This window comes from Plutella xylostella, chromosome 19 (genome assembly GCF_932276165.1).
Source record: "Plutella xylostella chromosome 19, ilPluXylo3.1, whole genome shotgun sequence".
Classification (NCBI taxonomy): Eukaryota; Metazoa; Arthropoda; class Insecta; order Lepidoptera; family Plutellidae; genus Plutella; species Plutella xylostella.
The window spans coordinates 7,128,323-7,152,106 of record NC_063999.1 but is presented as its reverse complement, the minus strand read 5'-3'; the positions used below and the strand labels follow the sequence as shown (position 1 = coordinate 7,152,106).

Sequence of the window (23,784 nt, the reverse complement as noted above, 5' to 3'; positions counted from 1 at the left end):
GTTTAAATGTATTAGATTTTTTTCGTGCCTACAATCACTCCTTACCTCTTTTTTATTCTTAAGTTCTTCACTATTAAAACTGTTGAGCAACAAGGCCAAGAAGAGATTAAGTACCATGAAATTGCCCATCACAAGTGCTGGTAAAAAGATAAAAAAACAGCTCTCGGCACCAGTTTTCTGTTCTGCTCTCATGCAGTCCCAAAGAGGCTCAATCCATTCTCCACATAAAATCCGGAATATCATCATAAAAGAATGAAAGAAGTCGTTGAAGTTCCACCTTGATATGAACAAAATTGGTTAATAGAGGAAATTATATTTAAAAAACATACTGATAATATTCAAATAAGAGTTTAACTTTACCTGGGAACAGGGTCCGGTTCAAATTTATCAGGTGTGTATGACTTAGAGAAAAGCTGCATACCGATTACAGCAAATATGTAAATAACTATCACTAACACGAATGTCAAATTACCAAGAGCACCAATGGTAGATATTATAATACTCAATAACACTTTCATTGTAGTCCATGATTGTGCTAATTTTAACACTCTTAGCTGGAAAAGAATTAAATAGTCATTAGAAATTATGTTGAAATAATTATTTCATCAGAATATGACTCAGTTTTTACTTACCAAGCGAAGACCCCTTAACACAGATAAACCATCAACAAGTTCAAATATCAAATCAAGTAGACTTGCAGAGACGATTATCAAATCAAAAATATTCCAACCGCAGGCAAAAAAATCCTTGCTCATCGCCATTACTTTCATCATACACTCTAACGTAAATATTGACGTAAACACCTGAAAGTAACCATTGCTTAGATCAATCGTCCAAAATGACCATGTAATTTATTAAATTGCTATTTAGTTGTTACCTTATTTCCTATATCTAATGCAGATCTAACGTTCTCGCTCATGCCATGGTGCTCCAACGCAAGAAATAACGTGTTGAGAACTATGCATGTTGTAATGAATAGCTCAAATAATGGGTCTTTTACGATTCCATACAAACAGTTTTGAAACTGTAGCCACCCCTCGTAGTCTATGCAGCAGGTGACGCAACACTCACAATTTCTATCCATGAGCTCATCTGTGACCAAAACGAAAGGATTAATAAACATAAAGAAGTTCATAAAGGATCAAACACTTAACATTGATAAAAAGGAAAGAGTTGGAAAAGCTTAGATTAAGCAGCTCAGCAAAACTAGCAGTGCTTAGAGTATTAGAAGCGAAGCTTATAGAGAAGGAACAGGTGAAGCAAAATTTCAAATTGTGCATGCATTGGAGTTCATTGGAATATAGTTTATAAGAATACAGAAAAGTGCACGGTAAAACAGTATACATACGCCAATTATAATTTTTGATCTTTGTGTCGAATAGGTGCAATTTGCAGTGAAGTGGAAGATTAAATTTAGGTCGTGTATACAACTTGGATAGTACCGAAGGAGAGCCACATTCAAGTTTGAAACAAACTTTGTCAGAGTTCTGGGTGTTAATTTGTTAACAAACTTGAGTGCAACTCTTTGATCAAGACGACATCGATAATCCAATCTGACCAATCGCAAAGTTACCCTGCAGTCTTCCTGTGGGGGAACAGGGGTGGACTGGGGGGTGAAAGCGTTTGCGTCGGTGTTTACTAACCTGAAGTGAAGTAAGTGCAATTATGCTCGTAATTGCTCATATGAGATTTGTGCGCTGTTGCTGCCAATAAACTGAGCTCATTAATTCTCGTCGGCTCCGTAGGCGGGAGCGGGATTGCGGGCGCGCGCTTGTATGGCCAGTCCGCCCCTGACGATATTAATGAGGGTAGAAGCGAGGTTGCATTTGTGTACAATCAAAACGAGCAGCGAGCCACAGCTCCGCCGACAGGTGAATCTATTGTGAAGCCATTCGAAATCATTCTTTCATCGGCAGTAGAATGAACAACTTCGGATGAGTCTTGTCTATTAATTGCAGAATGAAATAGCTGAGTCTACTTCCGTAGCTCTGTGAACTTGTGAACAATGATGTCTTCTAGATTATTGAAATGATAAACATTCAGAGAGCTACTTTGGTCTTGATACTGGTTTTGATAGAATCAAGATCAAAGGGTCAAAAGATGACTGAAAGATAAAAGGTAAATCTTACATAATGCTTCTGAAATCCAAAGAAAATATCATCTGTTTGCAAATGCGATGTGAAACAGAGTGAAAAGTTAGATTTGTAGAAGTTCATTAGGCGTAAAATCTAAAAATTAAGGATTGGTAAGAAAAGGTAGTCTGTACATAATTTGGAAAAGCTCAGAAGATATCAATTTGCTAGTTGCATTATTAAGCAAAATTGTCCTATAAGATTTCAAACCGAATTAGAAAAAAACGAAATCATAGTAGTTAGGTTAGATCATGCAGAAAAATTCAAGTAGGTAGATATTTTACATGAAAATTATGTTCTAATCTACTGACGAAATTTTGATGACTGTTTTGATATTTCTGGCTGTCTGTTGTATTGAATATGTAATTTAATTTAAAATTATATGTTCCGAATACTGAAATGATCGTGTTACTAGCTAATTTAGTAAAGTAGTGACTGATAGTTGATATGGAAAACTCATCATTAGTGCACTTCAGTGTTCGAAGCCGTGCCAATCAATTTTGAATTTTGTGTGATGCCACCAAGTTACTGTACTTTGTTGAGATCAGATTTGATAGCAAGGCACAATCTTCAAAGCAGTGCCAATAGTGTCTTAAATCTATGTTTACCTAGTACAACTATCTGGTTGAGGTAGTCAGGATTGAGAGGGTATTTCTCTTGTATGCTGCCTTTTTCATTCTTTTTCGGTTTTTCCATTTGCTTTTCTGTCCTCGCACCTCCTTTTAACTTTAAAGGTTCTATTTTTTCCTGGAATTCAAAGAATTGCTTTACAGTTGTTTCTGTTACGATTTATTCATCAGCATATCTACATCTATCGATAGCAATCTCTGCTTCGTTTCTCTAAGCAAACTCAACAGCCCCAGCCAATCCATTAGTTACATCACCAGCTTCATCATCCACTACAACCATACCTGGTGCGCGGGTGGTATCGGGGTCGGCGGCGGCGGCGGCAGCACGGGCACGTGTGTCGGTATCTGCGCGTGCAGGTGGGCGCGTCTCGGGTGCGGCGCGTGCGGCGCCTGGTCGTCCGACGTGTGCTCTCCGTCGTCGTGGTCGTCGACCACGCCGCTGTCGTCGAGCGACGACTCGCGGTTGTTGCTGTGGTCGCTTAGCTGTCTACCCGCTGCTCCTAGTGCCCCGCGCCCTGTGGGATGTTTAGTTTCATTGAGTTAGTCGTATGCTTTGTTTGCGTTTGTTGTAGGCAATGGATGGATGAGAAATAGAAGTAAAAGCGTATGTTAGTCCTTTATATGTATTACTGGCCACATTGTCAATTTGTCAAAGTGCGTTCATTTTTTCAGTATTACTGTAACAGATGAACGACTATGTATAGTATTTTGGTATAAGACACAGTGATCCTTATATTCAAATCGCAGGACAGAATATGCAATTATACAAAGATAATTTTTTTACTGCTTTAAATTATAGCAATATGGAACGGAATAATAGTTGCAATGTCGCTGGTCGCCATATAGTATACCAGAGAAATAACTTTTAACGAATATCGCATCTTACGATTTTGCTAAGTATTTAATCCTTAGCGAGCAGAATATTTTCCTGATGGATTATTCACTGGATTAGCACACAAGCAACCTGATAAATAAATACTTATCCCAAAAGTCGAACAGATGTTGTACCAAACTTGGTGTAAGATGTGAAAGTTAGCTCATTAGGAGAGTTCCCGACGTAAGTGTCTGCGAACATCGAACGAATGGAGAAGACTTAGGAAAATATATCCACTTAAAAGTTTTTAAAACCATGATTGATGAAGCGTATCATGATTTTGTAATGTTGCGATCTACATAATTATGTGGAAATTATGATATATTTTTGTTACCGACATGCTATGAAGAAAATTTTATGTATCGGTTTCAAAAAATATGCATTGTATGAAGGTATAGTCCGAACGAAAAATATATAACAACCTGCTATCGACCTTTGGGACTTTATACATGGGTATAGCCGAGTATGAAGATAGAAAGCCGAATTTATTTATACCCCATATAAAATTTTACATTACAATATTTACTAGTTCTAACTTTGTAGTTTGCACTTACCTAATAAGGCATTATCAGGATGCAGAGTGTGCGGTGGCTGCTGCGGGGGCGGCGGGGGCGGCAGCGGGGGCGGCGGCGACGCACTCGGGGTCACTGACCTCGAGTGAGACCGCGACCGAGACCTGAAGATGGAATGGTGGAATTTTATTGAGGTGATCTAAGAATGACGTAAAATGTAGGTTGGATTGGGAACTACTTCCGTTACAGTATTTTTTGATATGTGGGTATTTTAGATTATAGTAGTTTTGTCACGAGTGCTCGTTATTATTTGAGTTGTGCAATACTCAGTAACATTATATTCAATTTATTATATCAATAGATAAGTCTATCTAGGGCTAAAATTGAAACACGTAGCACGGCGGTGGCGCTTTGCTACGAAACTTGCTACGACGCACTCCTCGTAGCACCTCGTAGCAAGTTCGTAGCAGTGTTTAAGCGTAGTCTTATGTATTGTTATTATTATATTTTATCAGTATTTAGGTAAATAGCTACTGGGGAATCATAGTACTGGGGTAGAATAAGGGCTCCAATGGAAAGAAATAGCCATGAAACACGGGGGACGAAGTTTCCTTTTAAAGAAGTTGTCCGCTATAACTGACTTTCATTATACTTATTTATTTTACAAAAGAAAAGCAAAGAAAAACAGTCAAAGCAGAAACATTTCCTGCCTAGGAAAACTAGGTAAGTGCAAAACCTAGGTATTCATTTAAATCACGCTCAGTGCCCCAGTCGCCAAGTTTAATTGAATAAGTCCACGTTGAGTTCTGTGGGGATTGTCCCGGCAGTGATATAAACACTTTTAACTTCACAGAACGGTACAGTGAACACTTTAACTTCGACACTTGCAGTGCGAGTTTCACTCTTAAACGAACTACGTCCCAGGTGTGACATTAGACCTCCACTGTACAATTGCAAGTTGGTTTAATTCACTGCGGGAGTACCAGGTAGTTTTTATAATTTTTATGAGTTTATTTTTCACACCAAACACTTTTGTCTGTGCTTTTTGATGAACGTAAATTTTATTTTGGGATACACCTACCTCAATGTTATAATTTTTTTTGTTTTCCTTACTTCTCTTTCTCTTATTATTTAGTTTCGTTCCTTGATGATTCAGTTTTACTTACGAGACTTTTTTGAATAAGGCTTTAAAATACCGTTCCACCTTACTGCGGGTTTCACAACTGAAAGCCTTGGTTAGCAGAACGGTTGATAGACAGCAGACTGACCGGCTTCAATTCATTATTAGCTAATCATTTAGGTATTTTAATGAAAAACCGGGACCTGATGGTCTCTACCTAGTCGTTATTATGACTGCTACTTGAGCTATACAATTTATGAATCATTGTTATTTATTTGAGCATCTAATGAAATGTTAAAAATGGCCTACATACTTTATGCCATTAATTGTCTAATGACGTAATAGTAAGACGTAACTAAGTCAGAAACCTAACTAGCTAACAGTTCCAATCGCACAATCCAACGTCCACGTCTTACCAGAGAATAGAGCAGCTGCTTAGAAATTCTATAGAATTCATCTAACAAAACGTTACCGCAGCTCCGAATGCAAAGGGTTGTTCCACTAGACGTCTAGAGACGTACTCTAGAGCCATTTTGACTTATTCTGTTTGGCTCACCTTTGTACGAGACTACATTTGGAAATTGCAGTCGGCAGGCAAGACTCGTAGTATGGCGCTATTCTGCTGAAGGAATATCTAAGCGAGATAGTTTAGAAGCGCAGCCTTTTCAATGAAGTTCTGAAAATGTCAACTGTTCCAGATATAGTTTGCACCAATGAAGTTACTGCTGCTTTAAGTGTCCTATGAATAGCCAATCAGAAATTAGTTCGTTCAGTCTGATGCAGATTGGAAATGTTTTTAATTTGCGTATTTGTTTCGATGGATCACTTCTTCACGTAGGTATAAACGAGTGAGATAGGAAACGTCAAGGTATTGATCAGTCAAATAGTCTTTAAACGTAAATGGTGCACATGTAGCTAAATATATAAATAAATGAAATGAATAAATACTAGCTACCGTTTGAACAGAAACGCCGAAAGAGATAGGTATAACACCAGATAAACATCAGAAAAGCGCTCATTTGCTAAATCCGCAACGCTCGCTGGCCTAAACAAACAAAGTTTTTCAGACGTGGAACTTTATTAATGAGCTTCGTAATTTAACCGACCACGTTATTAGAGTAACATATTTCAGCAGACAACCATCGGTAATTGGGTATCTCTCCTTAGGGGCCAATAACTCAGGTTTATGTCCCACCCTTGACTCTTATCTCGGGGCATGTAGAAGGAAAGCGAAAGTGTCATTCTATTTACTTACAACAGAATGGTTGTTACATTTTTTCGTGTGTCAACTGAGTACCTACTGAAGCGAAGAGAATTGTAGAGAGAGGGAAAAATATATCTGCATAAAAAAACAAGTAATGCTCATCAAATTACCTCGGGAATTGACAAATAAACGGACGCTGATTTGACGCTGACCAGACGGCGGATGGAATTCGAGGGTCGTTTTGGTTGTTTTATTAATTTGATAATTGCACGCAACATTCGTAAAATCACAATTTGTATGTGTTGTATAATTTAGCACTTATCCAACTGGATTAATAAATAATCAGTCTGATCTCGGCGTGAGCAGAAGAGCGATTCTCCGCTATATCTAGGTCAGATGGGCGATCGGCCACTTTTTCTACCATGTGATTTGATTACAATCAGTCTGTTTCCGATATTCAATAGAGAATGTTAATAAAAACCACCTGATTCTGAAGCTTTTGCTGTAACTTTTGAAACACTATACTACTATAAAATCATACGGAACGTAAAGGAAATTAGGTAAGTAGTAACAAAATACAAAACGCTCTCAGACATGAATGAAATAGGCGAATCACTAATATTTTCCTTAGAATATTCAGTGAGAGAAATCTGTAAAGGCAGACGGGTTTTATTATGATGAGATCTAGCGAGGCTCGCAGCTCTGTTCATAGAAGCCTCAGGCGGGGCGGTACACCGACTTGCAAATAGTATGAAGATTCTTGGTGACGGAAGATGTGGGTTGAATTTTATGCCGTATAGTTGTAACGTGCGGATGTATGTTAAGAGGAAGATATTTCCTGTATTTATCTGAATACTCATTTGTATCATCATTATCCCTCCCTGGTTCTCGGCCTTCTGTTGGTTTGTCTATCAATGTAAAGATCAGCCAAAAGCCAAAGTAGGCATGTAGAGTGGAATCAAAATGGATGCATTGCGTGTTACAGTGCTAAGTTCTATACCTCAATACATTAATGGTTCTATCTGTCTATCTATCTAATGGTATTATTCTTCGTAACTTCTAAGTGCATAAGTAAACAGAGATTCCGCAAAGCTCGGCCGCTGAATGAAAGTGTGCAGAAACTCGGAAAAAGGTCGGGCACTAGTTTATAAATTAAATAAACCATCGCCCGGGGCCTGTACAGGGACGTTAACTTACTTTTTACCTCTTTTGTTCACGGATTATTAGCTTTCCGTCTCATTTTTAGTTTTTGTTCATATTTCTTAGCACTTTTATGAAATATTCATGAATTTATTAAGCCAGCCCGCACACTTCAGTGACCTAAGCAAAGAGGATCCTGTTGAATACAAAAAGCGAGAATGAAAGTTCATTTCATACTTTTTGTTGCCGAGATCTTAATTATTCTTTGAGCAGACGACGCTTCGGATTTAAAATATTTGCAACAAAACCGGGGTCAATTAGCGCGTTGTTTTGGTAAATTGGACGAACTAATTGCTTAACAATGGGTAGTGCTTACGTGCACTGAAATATCGATGGTCGAGAGCGGCGAGATTCAATTACTGTGAACCATCAATTCTGGTCGCAATGAGGCCCGCTTTTATCTCACCCGCTTCAGTAGGCAGCATAAATGTGTGGGCCGCCGATATTCATATAACAGGGTTGCGGGGCCGTGCCACACTCTCCTTTATTCGACTCTATACATATTTTCCCGTAAAGAATAATACAGAGGCTGCAAATGTAGGTACGCCTCCCCAGAGTCCCCGTCGGCAGGAAATTCTATTACACTCGTATTTTGAACATGATGCGGAAACGGACCGGTTTTATTACGGATATTGGCATTACATTATGTGGATGTAGCTTTAAAATTGGGTGGGTAATCGATACTACTGATACCTGTGGAATATACGGCATTATGTACGTACACAATATTGGGTGTAGCCTATAATAAGGTACAACGCCGAATGTATTGGTGAAGATAAAACCGTAGCCGTTCTTTTTCACAGGTGACCGGTCAACCAACAAAATTGTAGCTGGTTCGGCCTACTGATTAAATTATTCCAATACATAAACTTCACATTATGTAGAGGTTATGTTAGCTATTATTTTGTAGTCAGTAGGTACCTATACTATACCGTATATCAAAGCCCATATCGGTTGAGCGAGCTGCAGAACATGACAACGCTACGATTTCATTCGAATTTATGATATGTTCATCAGATGGTACATTTTCTGTGAGCCTCACCCATATTCTTTTCCATAACTTTTCACCCCAGAGCTGAAAAAGAATCGCCACAATTTGCGACACTTCAAACGGGACCCAAGGTTATACGCATATTGAAATCCTACTAATATTATAAAGGCGAAAGTTTGTGAGTATGTGTGTATGTTTGTTACTTTTTCACATCAAAACGGCTGAACCGATTCTAGTCAAATTTGGTATGGAGTTAGCTGACACTCTGGATTAACGCATAGGCAACTTTTTATCTCGGAATTCCCTCAAGAAAACTTTTTAATGCGAAGCGAAGCTCGCAAAAGTAAAGCTAAAAAGAATCGCCTCAATTTGCGACACTTTAAACACCTCATATTTAAATACGAAAATAGGCAAAAATCAGCAACTAACCTCTCAGCCACAGCTTGGATGGCAGCAGTGTGGTGTATGGCGCTCCGTCCGCGCTTGCGTCTGCGCGTGCGCTTCCTGCTATAACTGGCCAGTAGCAGGCCCTTGCGCGCGTCGATGCGCTTCTTGGAGTCCTTGCCGAGCGTGCGCACCGCCAGCGACGTGGGGTCGAAGCTGAATGTGGAGTCGTCGCGGTGGTCGTTCAGGTCCTTTTTACGCTCCTGTGGGGATTTAAGAGGTCATTAGTAAGTCATATTATTTTATGTATTTACACTTCCGGCGAATAAAATGTGACAGGAACTTTTCACTTTTCATTTCAGTGAGTGAATAAACAATGAGGATGGCCCATCTGTATCGACGTAGATAAATATCATCTTAGCGCGATTCGAGGCAGACCAGACTATTTGTGACTGGCAGATCAAAATATGAAATTAGGTAGAATAGTATTCAGAATTAATAGGTGATTGAAAATGTTAATTATAAATATCTACATTATAATATAAGTACAAGTATTATAATCTACGCTAGTTAAAATTGGAGGTAAGTACCTACATTAAACTCGGAGTTAAAACAAGAATGTCCTTCAATGCTCGTTTCCTAAGTACCTAGGCCATTCAAATTTCGTCCGCAATTAATTCAAACAATAAATTACCTAAGCTTGTCGAGAAACGGCCTAAAAAGAAGTAGCAGCAGCAGATTTAAAAGATGGACGCAGTCTGAAGTGGTCTGCAATAGATTATTTTTCATGACAGACCAATTGAATATAAATTTACGCTCTTCAGCTTTAGAAACCTTTTAGAAAATACCTATCTATCAATTTGGTTTTCATAACAAAATGCTAGCGGATGCTTGAAATGGATTTCATGGAAATTTTATTAGAAACCCTCTGTTTGTCTGTTTTCGCAACAACTCCATCAAAACAAAAGGGTCTTAAGACTTTGAATCCCTCTTGCAGTAAATAATTAAGGAAGTTGGTGTTTTTCTCAGATTTTAAGTCCCTCAAGCATTCCTCTAGAGAAAAGTCACCTTGAAGAGATCTCTGTAGCGTCAAATAAAAATCCTTTTATTGGATTAAAATTATTTTGATTTTACCACAAAAGTAGCTGAAAAATACTGTATTTTTTTCGGATATTCGGCTAAATAAAGGCATTGCGCGGAAACGACGGAAAGACAGTTTGTTCAAAGAACGTTTCCGGTGAAACCTTTCGGCTCCGATAACAGCTTGATTGGAAATCGTCCCCAATTTAGAAGCCACTTTATCAGGGCCGGTCGTGGGTGGCTGGTAGCTACTAAGTACTAATAATAACAGTTTCACTACGAATTTAGATTCAAATACATACTAACATCGATGTATAAAGGAACAGGTAAATATTGTGGATAGATAAACTACAAGTACGAATTTATCAAACACATCAATATATAAAGGGACACAAATGAACGTACATAATTATTATATACATAGGTTTTTATTTTCTCCATGTATTTTAAGGTAAGTAGAATAGAGCCCTTTTAGGCTTTAGGTAATCAGATCATCTAGGCTCCCTGGTCTGCAATGCGAATTGAAGATTGCATTTGCATGTAAATTTGACTATTGCAAAACCCAATATTAAAGTCGATACGGTCCAATGCACAATATTGCCTACTTTTATCACGGTACAATAACCTCTAGTTGGCCTAAGGCCAGGCGGCCCAGACACAACAATCCTCCATCCCCGTCTTATAGCTTTATAGACTCGGCTCATCATTTTAACAACGTAACATGATGCGGTAAAACCAAATAATACGGGAGTGATGTTTCCGCCAGTGCTTCAAAAAGGAACACGGCTATCTAGAAGCCTTAGAAATGGCCTAGTTAACCTACAAAGGATTTATTGATATAATATGTAAGTAGTCAATATCAATGAAAGCGTGTGTCAATATCAATGAAAGTCACACTAACCGCACATTTCTATGGTATGTTATGCTATGCTCTGCTGAAATCTTTGCGATTGCAGAAAAACCAAACTCAACGGGAGCGTTTGTGAATACAATTCGACTGCGCTCCAATAAATAGACATTTTCGTATATACTATCTATATGCTATACCTCTCTCCCTTACTAATTACTTATTTTCTATACTATCTCTCTCTCTCTCTCTCACTCTCTCACCTCCTGCGTGATCTGCGACTCCTCCTCGTAGCTGAGCGCCACGACGGCCAGCATCAGGTTGATGAGGTAGAACGAGCCGAAGAACACCACCACCGTGAAGAACGACACCGACATCGGCCCGCACGACGACAGCACCTGGAAACGAAGGGGTAATGAATAAGGGAGAGGCCCCATTCGCGCGTTGTGTCGTCGCTGCCGTATTAGGCTGAAGTCAGACTGACCGCAACATAACAAAGGCGTGCAGTCGCATCAACGGTCGTATGCGGTCCGTCTGTGGTCACTATTATTATGTTTGAAGCGTTCCTTTGCGATGGCACGCACGCTTAGCGCAACGCACCAATGGGTCCTCACCCTAAGGTTTAGAGATTTCGCCTTGTGATTTTGCAAAATGACTGACTGTGAAAATTAGAAGGCAGATGTCTGCGGTGTAGGGACGCCGACGTGTTTGAAACCTTTTATTTAAATAAACATTTTTTTTATGATATCATTTATTCTGCTAAAATGTTAACTTAAATACGGAAATGCTAATTGTTTGAGCCTTATTATTACTTTGGACTAAAATTAGTAGTTTTGTTTGTTGTAAAGTACTTTATTGTCTGTGAAATTTAAACTTGAATTTACGATTGAAGTTTTAAGGACGTCTCGTAAATTTAAGAGCAAGCGTTAAATTAATAGCCTTTTTAACTACATTTTACTTTCTCTACGACATTTTGTAAACTTGGTTCCGGTACCTAATACATTTAATATTAATTACTACATAATTTATTCAGTAATAAGATATCCTTGATAAGTATTTTATATCATTTAAGAGTTAAATTATATAATCAATAATTATGTAGGGCACTTATTTACTTATATTTTCCTTACATTCACTCGTTTTATTAGTCAAGTGCTAGTGACAAAATGAGTCTTTAGTTAGAAATATTTTATCTATGAATAGTTTTAGTTCCGGACATAAGTTTATTACGATCAACAAATCCTAAAGTAAATAACCTATAATAATCCTTCCAGAATTTATATTTCTAAGCACAAAACCATTAATATTCAAAGCAAAATCTTCAGTCCCTAATGTATTATTAAAGTAAAATTATTAGTAAATTAGATTTCCGAAGCGGGTTTGTATAGTTCCGATCCACACTTTATTGACCCTCGATATTAACCCTTATCAATATGAGAACTTATTTAAACCAATTATACTTTGCTTTATGTTGCAATAATTTTACTACGATTAGTTTTGGATCTGGATTTAGTTAATGAGGATAGGAAAAACGAAGTCAGCGTTCACACTCAAGACGAAAAAATATTTTTAAAGTACTACTTAGGTACTTGCGACTTCAAGAAAACTCCAATATCTATTCTATTCTATTATATTCTCTGTGGGGGTGTAAGTACCTGCACCTGGCTCTCTCGAATGGAACCTTTGTGCATATCCCCAAGGTCTAAACTGCCTTCCTAAGCTTGGACCATTTCCCACCACGCTGGTCCACTGCGGTTTGGTGTTCACAAATCTAGATGTGCTAAATCTAGATATGCAGGTTTCCTCACGATGTTTTCCTTCACCGTAAGAGCGATGGTATATATTGTACTTAAATTCAGAAAAGAACTCATTGGTACATGTCAGCGCCGGGATTCGAACCCGCATCTCTGGCGTGAGAAGCGGGCGCTTACCCGACTGAGCTACCACCGCTCTTCGACTGAGCTACCACCGCTCCAATATCTATTAATGTAATAAAAAAAAGTGTAAGGTCTCAGTAATGTCCTAAGAGTAACCCGGTTATATTTAGTAACAATTTCAATTGAAAACAAAAAGTAGGAGCTGTATATGAAATATATAAATGTCAATTTCATGAAATAATTTCTACCTATTGCAATATTTGGATATTGCTGCACATAATATATACATATAAGCATTTATGTTAATAGTCTAAAGATGCGAAGGTTGACACCCTTCATTATTAATAAGGGTCCACCGCACCCTTAATATAAACTTTACGCTAGTTAATTCAGTCTTGCCGCAATTTTGCCGCCAGCCTAAATTAAATCTTGGCTTTATCATCACAAAATACGATTGGACGGCCACTCTAAGGATGCTGTAGAAATTCAACTTACTTGTGCGGATTTCGTGCGTTACCTGGCTTTTTTTTGGTAAAGTTAGAAAGTATTTCAAGCTAATAAAAAAAGGCAATTTTTTATTACTGAATATGGTACAATTACTTTGATTGTCTTATGATCAATGTATCTCTCTCTCCCATGAGCCATATTAAGGCCATATCATATACTCGAATGTACTCTTATAAAAATGAGATACTTCAACAACCTAGAAAATAACTCACTTACCATATTATACACATTCTCCCAATAATCCAGGGTGATCAACTGAAACGTTGTCAGCATGGACCACAGGAAGTTGTCAAAGTTCGTATAACCATGATTAGGGTTGGGCCCCACACACAGACACGTATACTCGGCGGGGCAGTGCCTAGCTCCCGTGAGGTTGCCACAGATTATAGGCACCTCCTCATCGTTCACCATCCAGTGCGAAGGGTCCCGCGTCCACCTGAAAGAAGGTCGCATTTTAAACACAAAGTTTCTAGGTCAACGTGCGTCTGGCTGGAATGCATTAGAATAATTAAAAAGAATAAGAAAAATGCTTTGTATTTTTTGCAAAGAGGATTTATTCTTGGAGGTCGTCGTTTGAAAATATCCAGATTGCTGGCCGGTGATAAATACCGCGAATGCTGGCTGATGGAAAAATATTACTCTTTATTAAATTCCCTGACCTTTTTGTAGGCACGCTGTTTTCGCAGAAAAGGTAATGAAATAAATGAATCAATTTTTGGGAGCCGGCTCCGTATACTGCCAATTGCCTTAATTCGTTTAGCATTCTTATTGACAACCGGATGGTGTAGTGGTTAGTGACCCTGACTACTATTCCCTGGTCCCGGGTTCGATCCCCAGCCGGGACAGATATTTGTTTAAAACAAATATTTCTTAACAAATCTTGGATATTCTATGTTTGTGTAGTTAATATCGTTCCACTCACGTGGTCCACAGCTCCTCGGTAAAGTTCTCCCCCGGCGGTATGACGACGTTCTTGACGCACTTGTTCCTCAGCTCCCCCATGTAGACCTGCAGTGCGAACAGCGCGAACACCATCAGACAGAAGATGGTCAGCGTCATGACTTCTGCCAGCTGCTTGAAGGAATGGAGCAGCGCGTTTATGATGGTCTTCAGGCCTGGAGAAGAGGAGGGGGGTTAGTAGATAGGAGGGACAAAGAAGCCCTTATTGTTATTAGCTATAAGCAATAAGGCCGCCTCTTTGTACTTTTTAGTTTTAAGTTTTGTTTTTTGTATTTGTTATTGGTGCAAGTAAAGTGTATTGTATTGTATTGTAAAAGGTAGAGTGAAGATAGTTCTGGTTTAAATTAGGCTACAGACAGAGATTTATATGAAAGCTGGGACTATTACTAGTGTTGCCCAAATTCAGTCTTGGTCTTGCAGTCTTGGTCTTGTTCTTGCGTTTTTGCAAGACCAAGACCAAGAACAAGACCGCGTATTTTTAGCAAGACCAAGACCAAGACTGACCGTGCAAGACTTGAGCAAGAACAAGACATAGCCTGCAAGACTCTTGCGTCTTGCAGAGCGCTATTTCACTGAGTAGTTAGGTGTAACAGTTCGGTGTATAGGTAAGTACGCTTAGGAATTCTATGAGATGCAAAAAACTGTATCAAAGAAAATGAAAAACTGGACCTATGCGCATTACGACTAATACCATAAACATAGCGAATAAAAAAATATCTATTAAAATCAAAAAGTAAACTTTAATAAATAGTAATAGACTAATAGGTAATTGCAAGACTTGCAAGACTCTTGCTGCAAGACCAAGACCAAGACCAAGACTGGGAGCGCAAGACCAAGACCAAGACCAAGACCAGGTGTATTGGCGCAAGACCAAGACCAAGACCAAGACCAGGTGTATTGGCGCAAGACCAAGACCAAGACTGGCTAAGTCTCGTCTTGTTCTTGAATTTGGGCAACACTAACTATTACGTTAAACTTATGTAACGATTATAGAAAAATATAAATCTTGTATTTTTTATTATAAATTATAAGTTAATACAGGGATTGGACTGGTATATGTGGTCGTATAAATCCTAATTTTATATTCTTCTTATAATAATAATATCATCTATTAGGTAATAAGAATCATACCTAATAGGCATACAATTAAACAATGAATATTCTATACACTATGTGATACTAATAATACCTATGTGCTATACCTTATACATTTAAATCGGTTCTAGATAACCTTCATATCTACATCTACCTACGATAAAGACATAGGCACTTTCATGATTTACTCAATTTAATTAAGTAGCTATACTTCATACCCGCCTGTTGCCATGCTATCAGCCTCTGTCTGCCGCATTAGACTGCCTAAAGTGATTTGAACAACCCTCTCAGGGCCCCACTCGGCCGAGCAAATAAGGGATAAAGGGAATATAAAAATAACGCAACCCAGACTTCCCTCACAAAATCGACACTTCAAATCTCAAAAATAGCGCAACCCAACCGAAAAGATGTAAGCAACCGTACGACCTACTTTCGACTGTAAGTTATAGGCCGTAAGAAAGGCGCCGTTATTAAAAATATATGGAAATTCCGCTCAGCTATTCGAATCCGGGAATATGGGCATGAGAAATATGCCGCTTTGTTTGTAAATAAAAGCCTTTGTTACAATTTTGGCGAACGCCCGTCTGCAATGTTTTGAATAGTTTCCAAGTTACTCTGAACTAAACCCCGCCGGCCTTTCAGCCGTAATTCTCAAATTTAACAGCTGTATTTTTGTGTTCGTTAAAATCTGCGCTTGTTCGCCCAAACTTTCCGGTGTTGTAATCAGCGATTCAACTTTTAAATGACACTGCGATCCGTAACAGTTCCTTCTGTTTGCTTAATGCACTTTAATTTGCCGGTTTTATACAGACTGCTTTATGTAACTACTCATTATCATAGAGAGCTTCAGTCTTACCTAAAATATGCTTTTGGAAATATTGCTATCGAATTAGAAACTTACAAGATATTATGAAGTAATTAAAGCTTAATTAAAATTATGATATCGGCACAGATTACATACAAGTTATTAGGCGCGACAATCTACTGTTGATGATACTCTGACAATAAGGCTTGAGTCATGATGATATACCAGAGTATTATAACGTAAGCATGTTTGACCTCATTAGTACATATCTGTTTACTTAACGGAACAAACACTTTAACTACTACTAAACTTATAACTATAACAGTGTTATTGAACTGACTGTACTCTGGAAACATCTATTCAGTGAGTAATCTCAAGACTTATGCCAGCTGCCCAATCCCTTTGCGTCGAAAGTGGTAAGTCAGAAGTGGCGACTCAGCAAATAAGATAGATATTAGTGAGTCAGCGAATAACCTAGGATCCCCGGGGAAAAAGCTGATATAATGCCATGGTTTAGTACCGACATATTTACTGGATTATATACTTTAGGAGCAGAGAAAGAATCGTGCACTGATGAAGGCCATTTGGGAATTTACAGATGCATTTTCTGCCCTTACTATGTTAATGTTTCAAAATGGTTTTATGACGACCGTTACTGCGAAAGCTAAATTATCTCTTAATTGCTTTATAGCCCTGCTTGATCGTAAACAGAGCTTTGAAATTTATCAAAAGCTCTCATATACATCATAAATCTAAACATTATTCTATAACAATTAATAAACCCTGCTTAACATAGAGGTTATAATTTACTCGCCTTATCTTGTAATTACTTTAATTTATATAATTGATATAGTATCATCAAAACCAATACCTATTAAACCAACGTTTTAAGTTCAATCTAATGACAACCATTGTGGTACCAATGAATAAGGACACGAATCTTACCTAACTAATTCAAAATAAGAACTCAATTCTAAAATTTTGCTTTTATTTGTCGAGACGTTTCTTTTACACTCCAACTTGTTGATATATTGTAAATCTAAGGGCCTGTTTCACAATGTCTGGATAGTAGCTACCTCATGTCACCGGCTACTAAATAGCACCTTGTTCTAATCCCTTACCAGGCATGATAGAGACAGTCTTCAGCGCCCGCAGCACGCGGAAGGTGCGCAGGCCGGCCAGGTTGCCCACGTCCATGCCGATGGTGGCGTACCCCGAAGTGATCACCACGAAGTCCAGCCAGTTCCACGGGTTGCGCAGGTACGTGTACTTGAAATTGGAATAGAAATTTTATGAAAAATTGTAGGACCATGGACAATGAATGAATGAAATGAATAAGGACACGAATCTAACCAAACTATTTCACAATAAGGGTGGGTTGCACCATTTAACTTTAACTATAACAAACGTCAAATCTCTTGAAGATTGATCTCTCTCGTCAAGGGATTTGACGTTTATAATAGTTAAAGTTAAATGATGCAACCCACCCTAAGAGCTGAATGGTAGAAGTTTGGCTTTATTTGTCGAGACGTTTCGAAATATCGTTTATTTGACGTAGAATTTTACAATAAGGTACTTGTCAATAGCATGGGAGTAATAAGTACTGTAGGTACTTATTACTAAGTACTGTAGGTACTTATTACTTCCATGGTCAATAGTCATAATATTACTCTACCACCATTTCACAAAGGCCCCGTCATTAAGGAGGAAAGAAATGGCGAAAGAAACTCCTCGAGCATCTTTTAAACTTTTTGCTTATATCTAGTACAATTTTACTTGTATCTAGTACAATTTCCCAACAGCTTTAGCGGAATTTTTATATGAGAATGTATACTATAATAAGCTAACCTTGTTCAGGATGAAGCCCTTCGCGATGCACTTGATGATCATCTCGGCGGTGTAGATCGCGAGGAAGATGTATCTGTGGGAGAATAAGAGAGGTTAGAATATTTAGTTGTGTTACTTCTATGCAACGATATTTAATACGAAATAGATGTAGTGTCAGTGTGTGACACACTATCGTGTTCGTGTATTGTAAATCTAAGCTTCTGTTACTGTTAGAATTTCGGTCATTCAAGATTTTAACTTTCGACCAAGTAAACAATAGTAAAATGCATTCATAATGCACTTAAATTTTGGTAAATATTCAGTACGAGTCGAGTATCTAAATGGATAGGTATCGAACAAGGAGTGAACGTCATCATCAGCAGTTTCACTTAACCACTACCACTACCATACCCTGCATAAGAACCATTTAATTTTATTACTTTTATGATTAGAACAACATTTTTTTCTGAAGCTGTCGTTATACATCCTAATCTTCATCATTAATTTTGGCTACCAGTAAAAAAACTCTCATCACAAAGTTAGCTTTGCCTGTCTCTAACTCAATTTTATTAACTTAGCGAACGCTCGTCCCACAAATGAGATGACGTCTGGCGTATTTAGATCAAAGAGGCGAAGTGTGTTGAGAAAATTGGAGGCGACCGCTGACTCGCTTATCTTTGCCTTCTGCCGAGTCACGTGTGAGTGATTTACGCCACTTGACGCCAGGGGGCGCCACCGAAAACCTTATCTTGACTTAACTAAGGAATAATTGGCTATCCGTAGGCTTCGGTTACTGTGACGGATGTATGTGTATTTTATTCCGACGGGTTTTTATTCACAGTACAATTTAGCAGTTCAGTATTCGGATGTGTTTAAAGATAGGAGTTTGGTTTCGGATCTTATTTTAACGGTAATCACATTTTTTTACGAGTACAAAATGGTAATGTTAAGGAGATAATAATAACATAGACGGTACTTAATGTTGCCACGGTGATATATGTTTATAGAACACACATTTACCTACCTATAAAATATGACGAACTAAAACATCACCAAATATTTAATAAGACTCACAACTGAAATACTAATAAAATACTTTTAGTTTTGCGCACTCATCAGAATCGGGAAGCTAATATCATAATATCCACTCATCGATATTGCTACCTTCTTACTAGAGAAACGAAAAACAATATTTTTCTCTCTTTACAAATCTTTTATTCATTTAGATTAAAAGAGATTCTTCTGGAGATTATATTTTTCGTGGGATTTATTAGATGTTTATTTTGTAAGTCTTGGCTTTTAATGTAATTGGGGCGCTACTTTTCCATGTGATACTTTGCCAGAGTTAATTTTGTTTTACTTTCTCTCATTGTTCATTGTCTTTTTCAGTTGACAGCTGGTAACGTAAACAAGATAATGGGGTAGGTACTTAAAAATAAATAAAACCTGGAGAATAATCTTGATGCTATCACGTCTTCCTGTATCTGTTATGTAAGTATGTTAGACAGTGATAGTACTTAACGCGTTCCTATTTAGGTTATTCAAGCAAAAAATAATAATAATACATACAAATTAAATAAAATCAAACTAAAACTAATTACACGTCAAAATACAATCATAAAAATAATAATAAATCTAAGTAACAAAAATAAAAAATAAATGTCAACAATGGTCTAAAATAATAATTTAAAAATATAATTAAATATCATTTCCTACACTAGCAATCCGACTCGGGCCATATCCGACCACACGCTGAACCGCCAAGGAGATCCTTCAGATCCTGCATGAGATATGCCCCAGAGCGGAAGTCAAGACCACGGTTCCTCAAGCGGCTTCCTATTCCCTTTACAAAGGCCTTGCCCTGTACCCTGTACTCCCCACACACCCGTGGTCTCCAGGGAAAGAGGGGCAAAAATGTAACTGCCCAATAGCGGACCGTACTTTTGGCACTTCAATCTCGCAGCCTCTTCTGCAGCTGCGCCAGGAGTCAGTGAAGTGGAAGCCACGTGAGACGGGGCAAACGTGCAGACGCACGTCGCGTTAAGACAGTATAAGTATAATATACTTAATTATAATCATAACTTCTATCTATGGTAAGAAATTTCCACTGCAATTCCTGACTAAGTACCCACATCACTAGTAGAAACTTTACTACAGCTAGCTGTCACTTCAACTTGATATGTCAATTATTTTAAGTTATTGCTGCTCAAAACTGCGAGTATCTTCGCAACTCCGTCAATTAAATGCTAAGCACGTTCCTCTGTTCAGGTAGAACACTTGACAGCCCTCATTACTCCACGCTTTGAGCAGATGTGTGTATGGAAGGCATTTGTTTGTACCTACATATTATGTACATTGTAGTAAGTAGTTACGTAAAGTAATGCGGGGCTTATAGGTAATTTCTGTTAATTAGATTTGGTAGATGGTAGGTAGCTACGGATACATATGACGAAGTAAAAGTTAATAATAAAAAATACATATTTAAAAAATAATGCTGAAACTTAAAGGCTTACCAAAAATGCACTTAATTCATTTAGGGTCACTTGCACCAAACAGTTAATCAATATTAAATCTTTTACCTATATTTAATAGAGCAAGAGCTATTGTTTATATTTTTTGAGAGATCCTATACTTAACCTTTTGGTGCAAGCCGCCCTTACACTTCGAAACTTAGGCTGTAGCTAAGTTGATGTGCACCATGATAAACTCGTATGTTAAGGTATTATATGTATTATAACACTTATCCTAGTATAACTCAATCTAATAATATATATATATAATAATATATCTATAACTCAATCTAATCTCAGAATACATAAATTGGTAGACGCTTCTTGTAAGTACTAAGTATACCATACAATAGAGTAAATGTTATGTCGCCTTGTTGACGTAAGTGGTAGCTATTAGGTAAACAATGCTTAGAAGTTATTATAGCCGAGCCAAATTGTGATGACTATGTGTGAAAGTTTATACACCCAACTTGCCTAATTTAGGTTTAACTTTTGTTTGTGACCTAAGTCGGTGTTATCCATTTATTTATTGAATAAATCTTGTAAGTACCTAAATACCTAAAAGTATATAGTATACGGGTGTACCAGTGTAGTACCTACATAAATGTGTGCATGTAAATAAGTAGTAACAGTAATGTAACTAATATAATTATGTGTACCTACTTATAATAATTTTCACGGAAGTATTAAAAAAATATTTTAATCATAACCTAATGACAACACATTACATACGTACATTAAACGGAACCGGAAGCCATAAGACATCTTTCACCATACGATTTTGAAAGCATGTACGCAATTTAACTAACGTGATAAAATATGCTGGAGGGTTGCTCTACTTGACATAAAACGATCAATTTGAAGCTGTCATGCACGAGATCGAGAGAGAGTCGTAGAGTTGGCTGAACAGCGGCAGCACTCCACTTTGTTTTTCGTAATCTAGAGTGCTCCCCCACACGCAGCCACATAGCCCCGAATGTGGCATGTTGCGGCCAAACAATGCAGTCCAGACATCCTTGACACGGCCGCACTGCCTCTCCCGAATGTATCATGTTTAATCCTTGAACCCTTTCAAATATTTACGAGACAGGAAAGTTGGCGGAAAACTTTAAGTGACGAAGGTCAACTTACACTAGGAGTGGGATCAGCCAAATGTGTCAGAAATAGCGGTTGAAGATCATTAATTCTTTGAAAAATACGAAAAGCGTTTTTGGAATAGTGCCCTAGTTGTGATTTAACTGTACATGGAAATTGTTCCAAAGAACGAAAAATTGTTGGAAGATAATTTATATTATAGAGAGTGGTATTTCAGCGAATTTCTAAAAGTAGTAGAACATCAATCTTTTACTGTTTAGCATGACCCCCCGAGTCAGACCCTTTTGGCTTAGTTAGTAACTTAAAAACTTTATTAACTGTTAACACACATTTCAGACTAACATAAAACTCTCCATTTAAAGACGCCGGTCAAATCCGTAGCAAGGCCCCTAGCCGTTAATTACAAGGCGGAAGGAAATCTACTTAAAGTTGTCCTTTGGCCCGACTAATTTCATCTACTAGATAAGCGTATAAATGCAGGGGTCGGGGGATTCACTGGCCTTATTGAGTTTTCAACTTGTCTGGTGTCGTATTCGGGGAAACATTGCGATTCGAAAGCGTTTATTTATATACACTTTATTGCATACCAAAAACATACACAGACAAAAATACAAATTAAGAAAATTTTGTACACATAGGCGGACTTATTGCCAAAAAGCAATTTCTTCCAGCCAACCCTTAGCCCCAGCGTTAATGGATGCATAGTGCATTAGGAGAGATTTGCGCTGGAAATGATGGTTCTATTTTCAAATGTATGTTCCGGCCGACGTTTATAGGTATAGTTAGGTATACTACTCGTATACCTGCGGTAGTAGCGGATGTGATCTATTTAGTTATGGTTAAATATTTCATAGTTTTTTCAGAAGCGCTGAAAAAATGTTGCACTAAAACCTAATTACAGATGACGCCTTCGGCGACTGTGCCCAATTCAACAGTTCTAATTGTTCAGTCGCAATTTTTTCTCCCCAACAATATAATTGGTCAGAACCAAAAAGGCACACTCGTACTGCCAAAGTTTCACTTGGTTTTCTTCCGCATTATAAATACCTGACGACCGAATGGCGTAGTGGTTAGTGACCCTGACTACTGAGCTGAAGGTCCCGGGTTCGATTCTGGCTGGGGCAGATATTTGTTTAAACACAGATATTTGTTCTCGGGTGTTGGATGTGCCCGTAAAATAGCAATAGGCCCGCCCCCTATTACATTGGGACTAACATAACAGTCTGGCGAAAAGTGGGTGCAGCAATGCACCTCTGCCTACCCCGCAAGGGAGTACATTAGTACAAGGCGTGAGTGCGTGTATAAAAACCTGACACTAAATGGATACTTACTGAAATTCCAGTACCATTCAAAAACTCAATGTATATGAATAAAATATGATACTCTTTATTTGCAAAGGAAAATAATACAAAACACAACTTTAAACTAAAAATAAAGCAGTACAAAAGGAGGTCTTATTGCTTAAAGCAATCTCTACCAGACGACCTTTGGATTAATTATACTTGGTTTTTTTACAGGATATTTTTTCTTACTATTCCGTAGTACGTGAATATAAACTCGTGCGGTTTTGATTTGAAGCTGAACTTTAAACATAAATCATGTAAGTACCCGATTGCATACTAACCGGAATAAACAAGCAAAAAGCGTAAATTGGCAAAGTTTTAGCAGGTGCTAGCACGGAGCGGCAACGTGGAGCTTATTCACAAGTGTGACTTGGCAACGCCGCGGCAAATGCAACAAGCCACTGGATATATTGATGGGAAATCGTGAGAAACGAATTAAATATATTTGGGAAACTTTCACACTTATGCGGGGCTCGATCGAAAACTAAAAGCTAAAGTCAACACGACTCGTAGCAACTCTTATACTAAAGTTTATTCAAAGGCGCCATTGTGAAATTTTCTAGGTATTTCGGCCTTAACAAGACACTAGATGGTATATAACGTTAGAATAGTTGTCTGGACAAAAGATGGACAAAGGTTGTAAGGGAGCAGTCGCCTGACTAGCTGAGAATAACATAATATCAGCACGCTTACATGAAAGTATGTATAAAAAATAATTAAATACTACCCTCATCCAACATGACATCAAAGTAAGTACTCATAGAAATTCCGTATTATTTGTGAGTCAATTTG

General features: G+C 37.9%; 1 protein-coding gene across 5 annotated transcripts in view; it reads right to left on the bottom strand.

The window, feature by feature from the left end:
* Positions 1-23,784, bottom strand: part of LOC119690624 (sodium channel protein 60E-like) — a 146,350-nt gene that overhangs the window by 8,132 nt on the left and 114,434 nt on the right. For 4 of the 5 annotated variants that reach the window (XM_048627963.1, XM_048627964.1, XM_048627965.1 and 1 more), the window contains exons 5-18: positions 18,066-18,138; positions 17,339-17,486; positions 14,280-14,472; positions 13,574-13,793; positions 11,237-11,371; positions 9,092-9,309; positions 4,190-4,311; positions 3,044-3,276; positions 2,741-2,879; positions 1,653-1,790; positions 878-1,098; positions 633-803; positions 361-554; positions 46-277 (exon numbers count right to left, since the gene is read on the bottom strand). In XM_048627963.1, coding sequence (XP_048483920.1) covers positions 46-277; positions 361-554; positions 633-803; positions 878-1,098; positions 1,653-1,790; positions 2,741-2,879; positions 3,044-3,276; positions 4,190-4,311; positions 9,092-9,309; positions 11,237-11,371; positions 13,574-13,793; positions 14,280-14,472; positions 17,339-17,486; positions 18,066-18,138 — 2,437 coding nt within the window. The remainder of the gene's footprint in view (positions 1-45; positions 278-360; positions 555-632; positions 804-877; positions 1,099-1,652; positions 1,791-2,740; positions 2,880-3,043; positions 3,277-4,189; positions 4,312-9,091; positions 9,310-11,236; positions 11,372-13,573; positions 13,794-14,279; positions 14,473-17,338; positions 17,487-18,065; positions 18,139-23,784) is intronic. The other variant, XM_048627966.1, reaches the window with a different exon arrangement.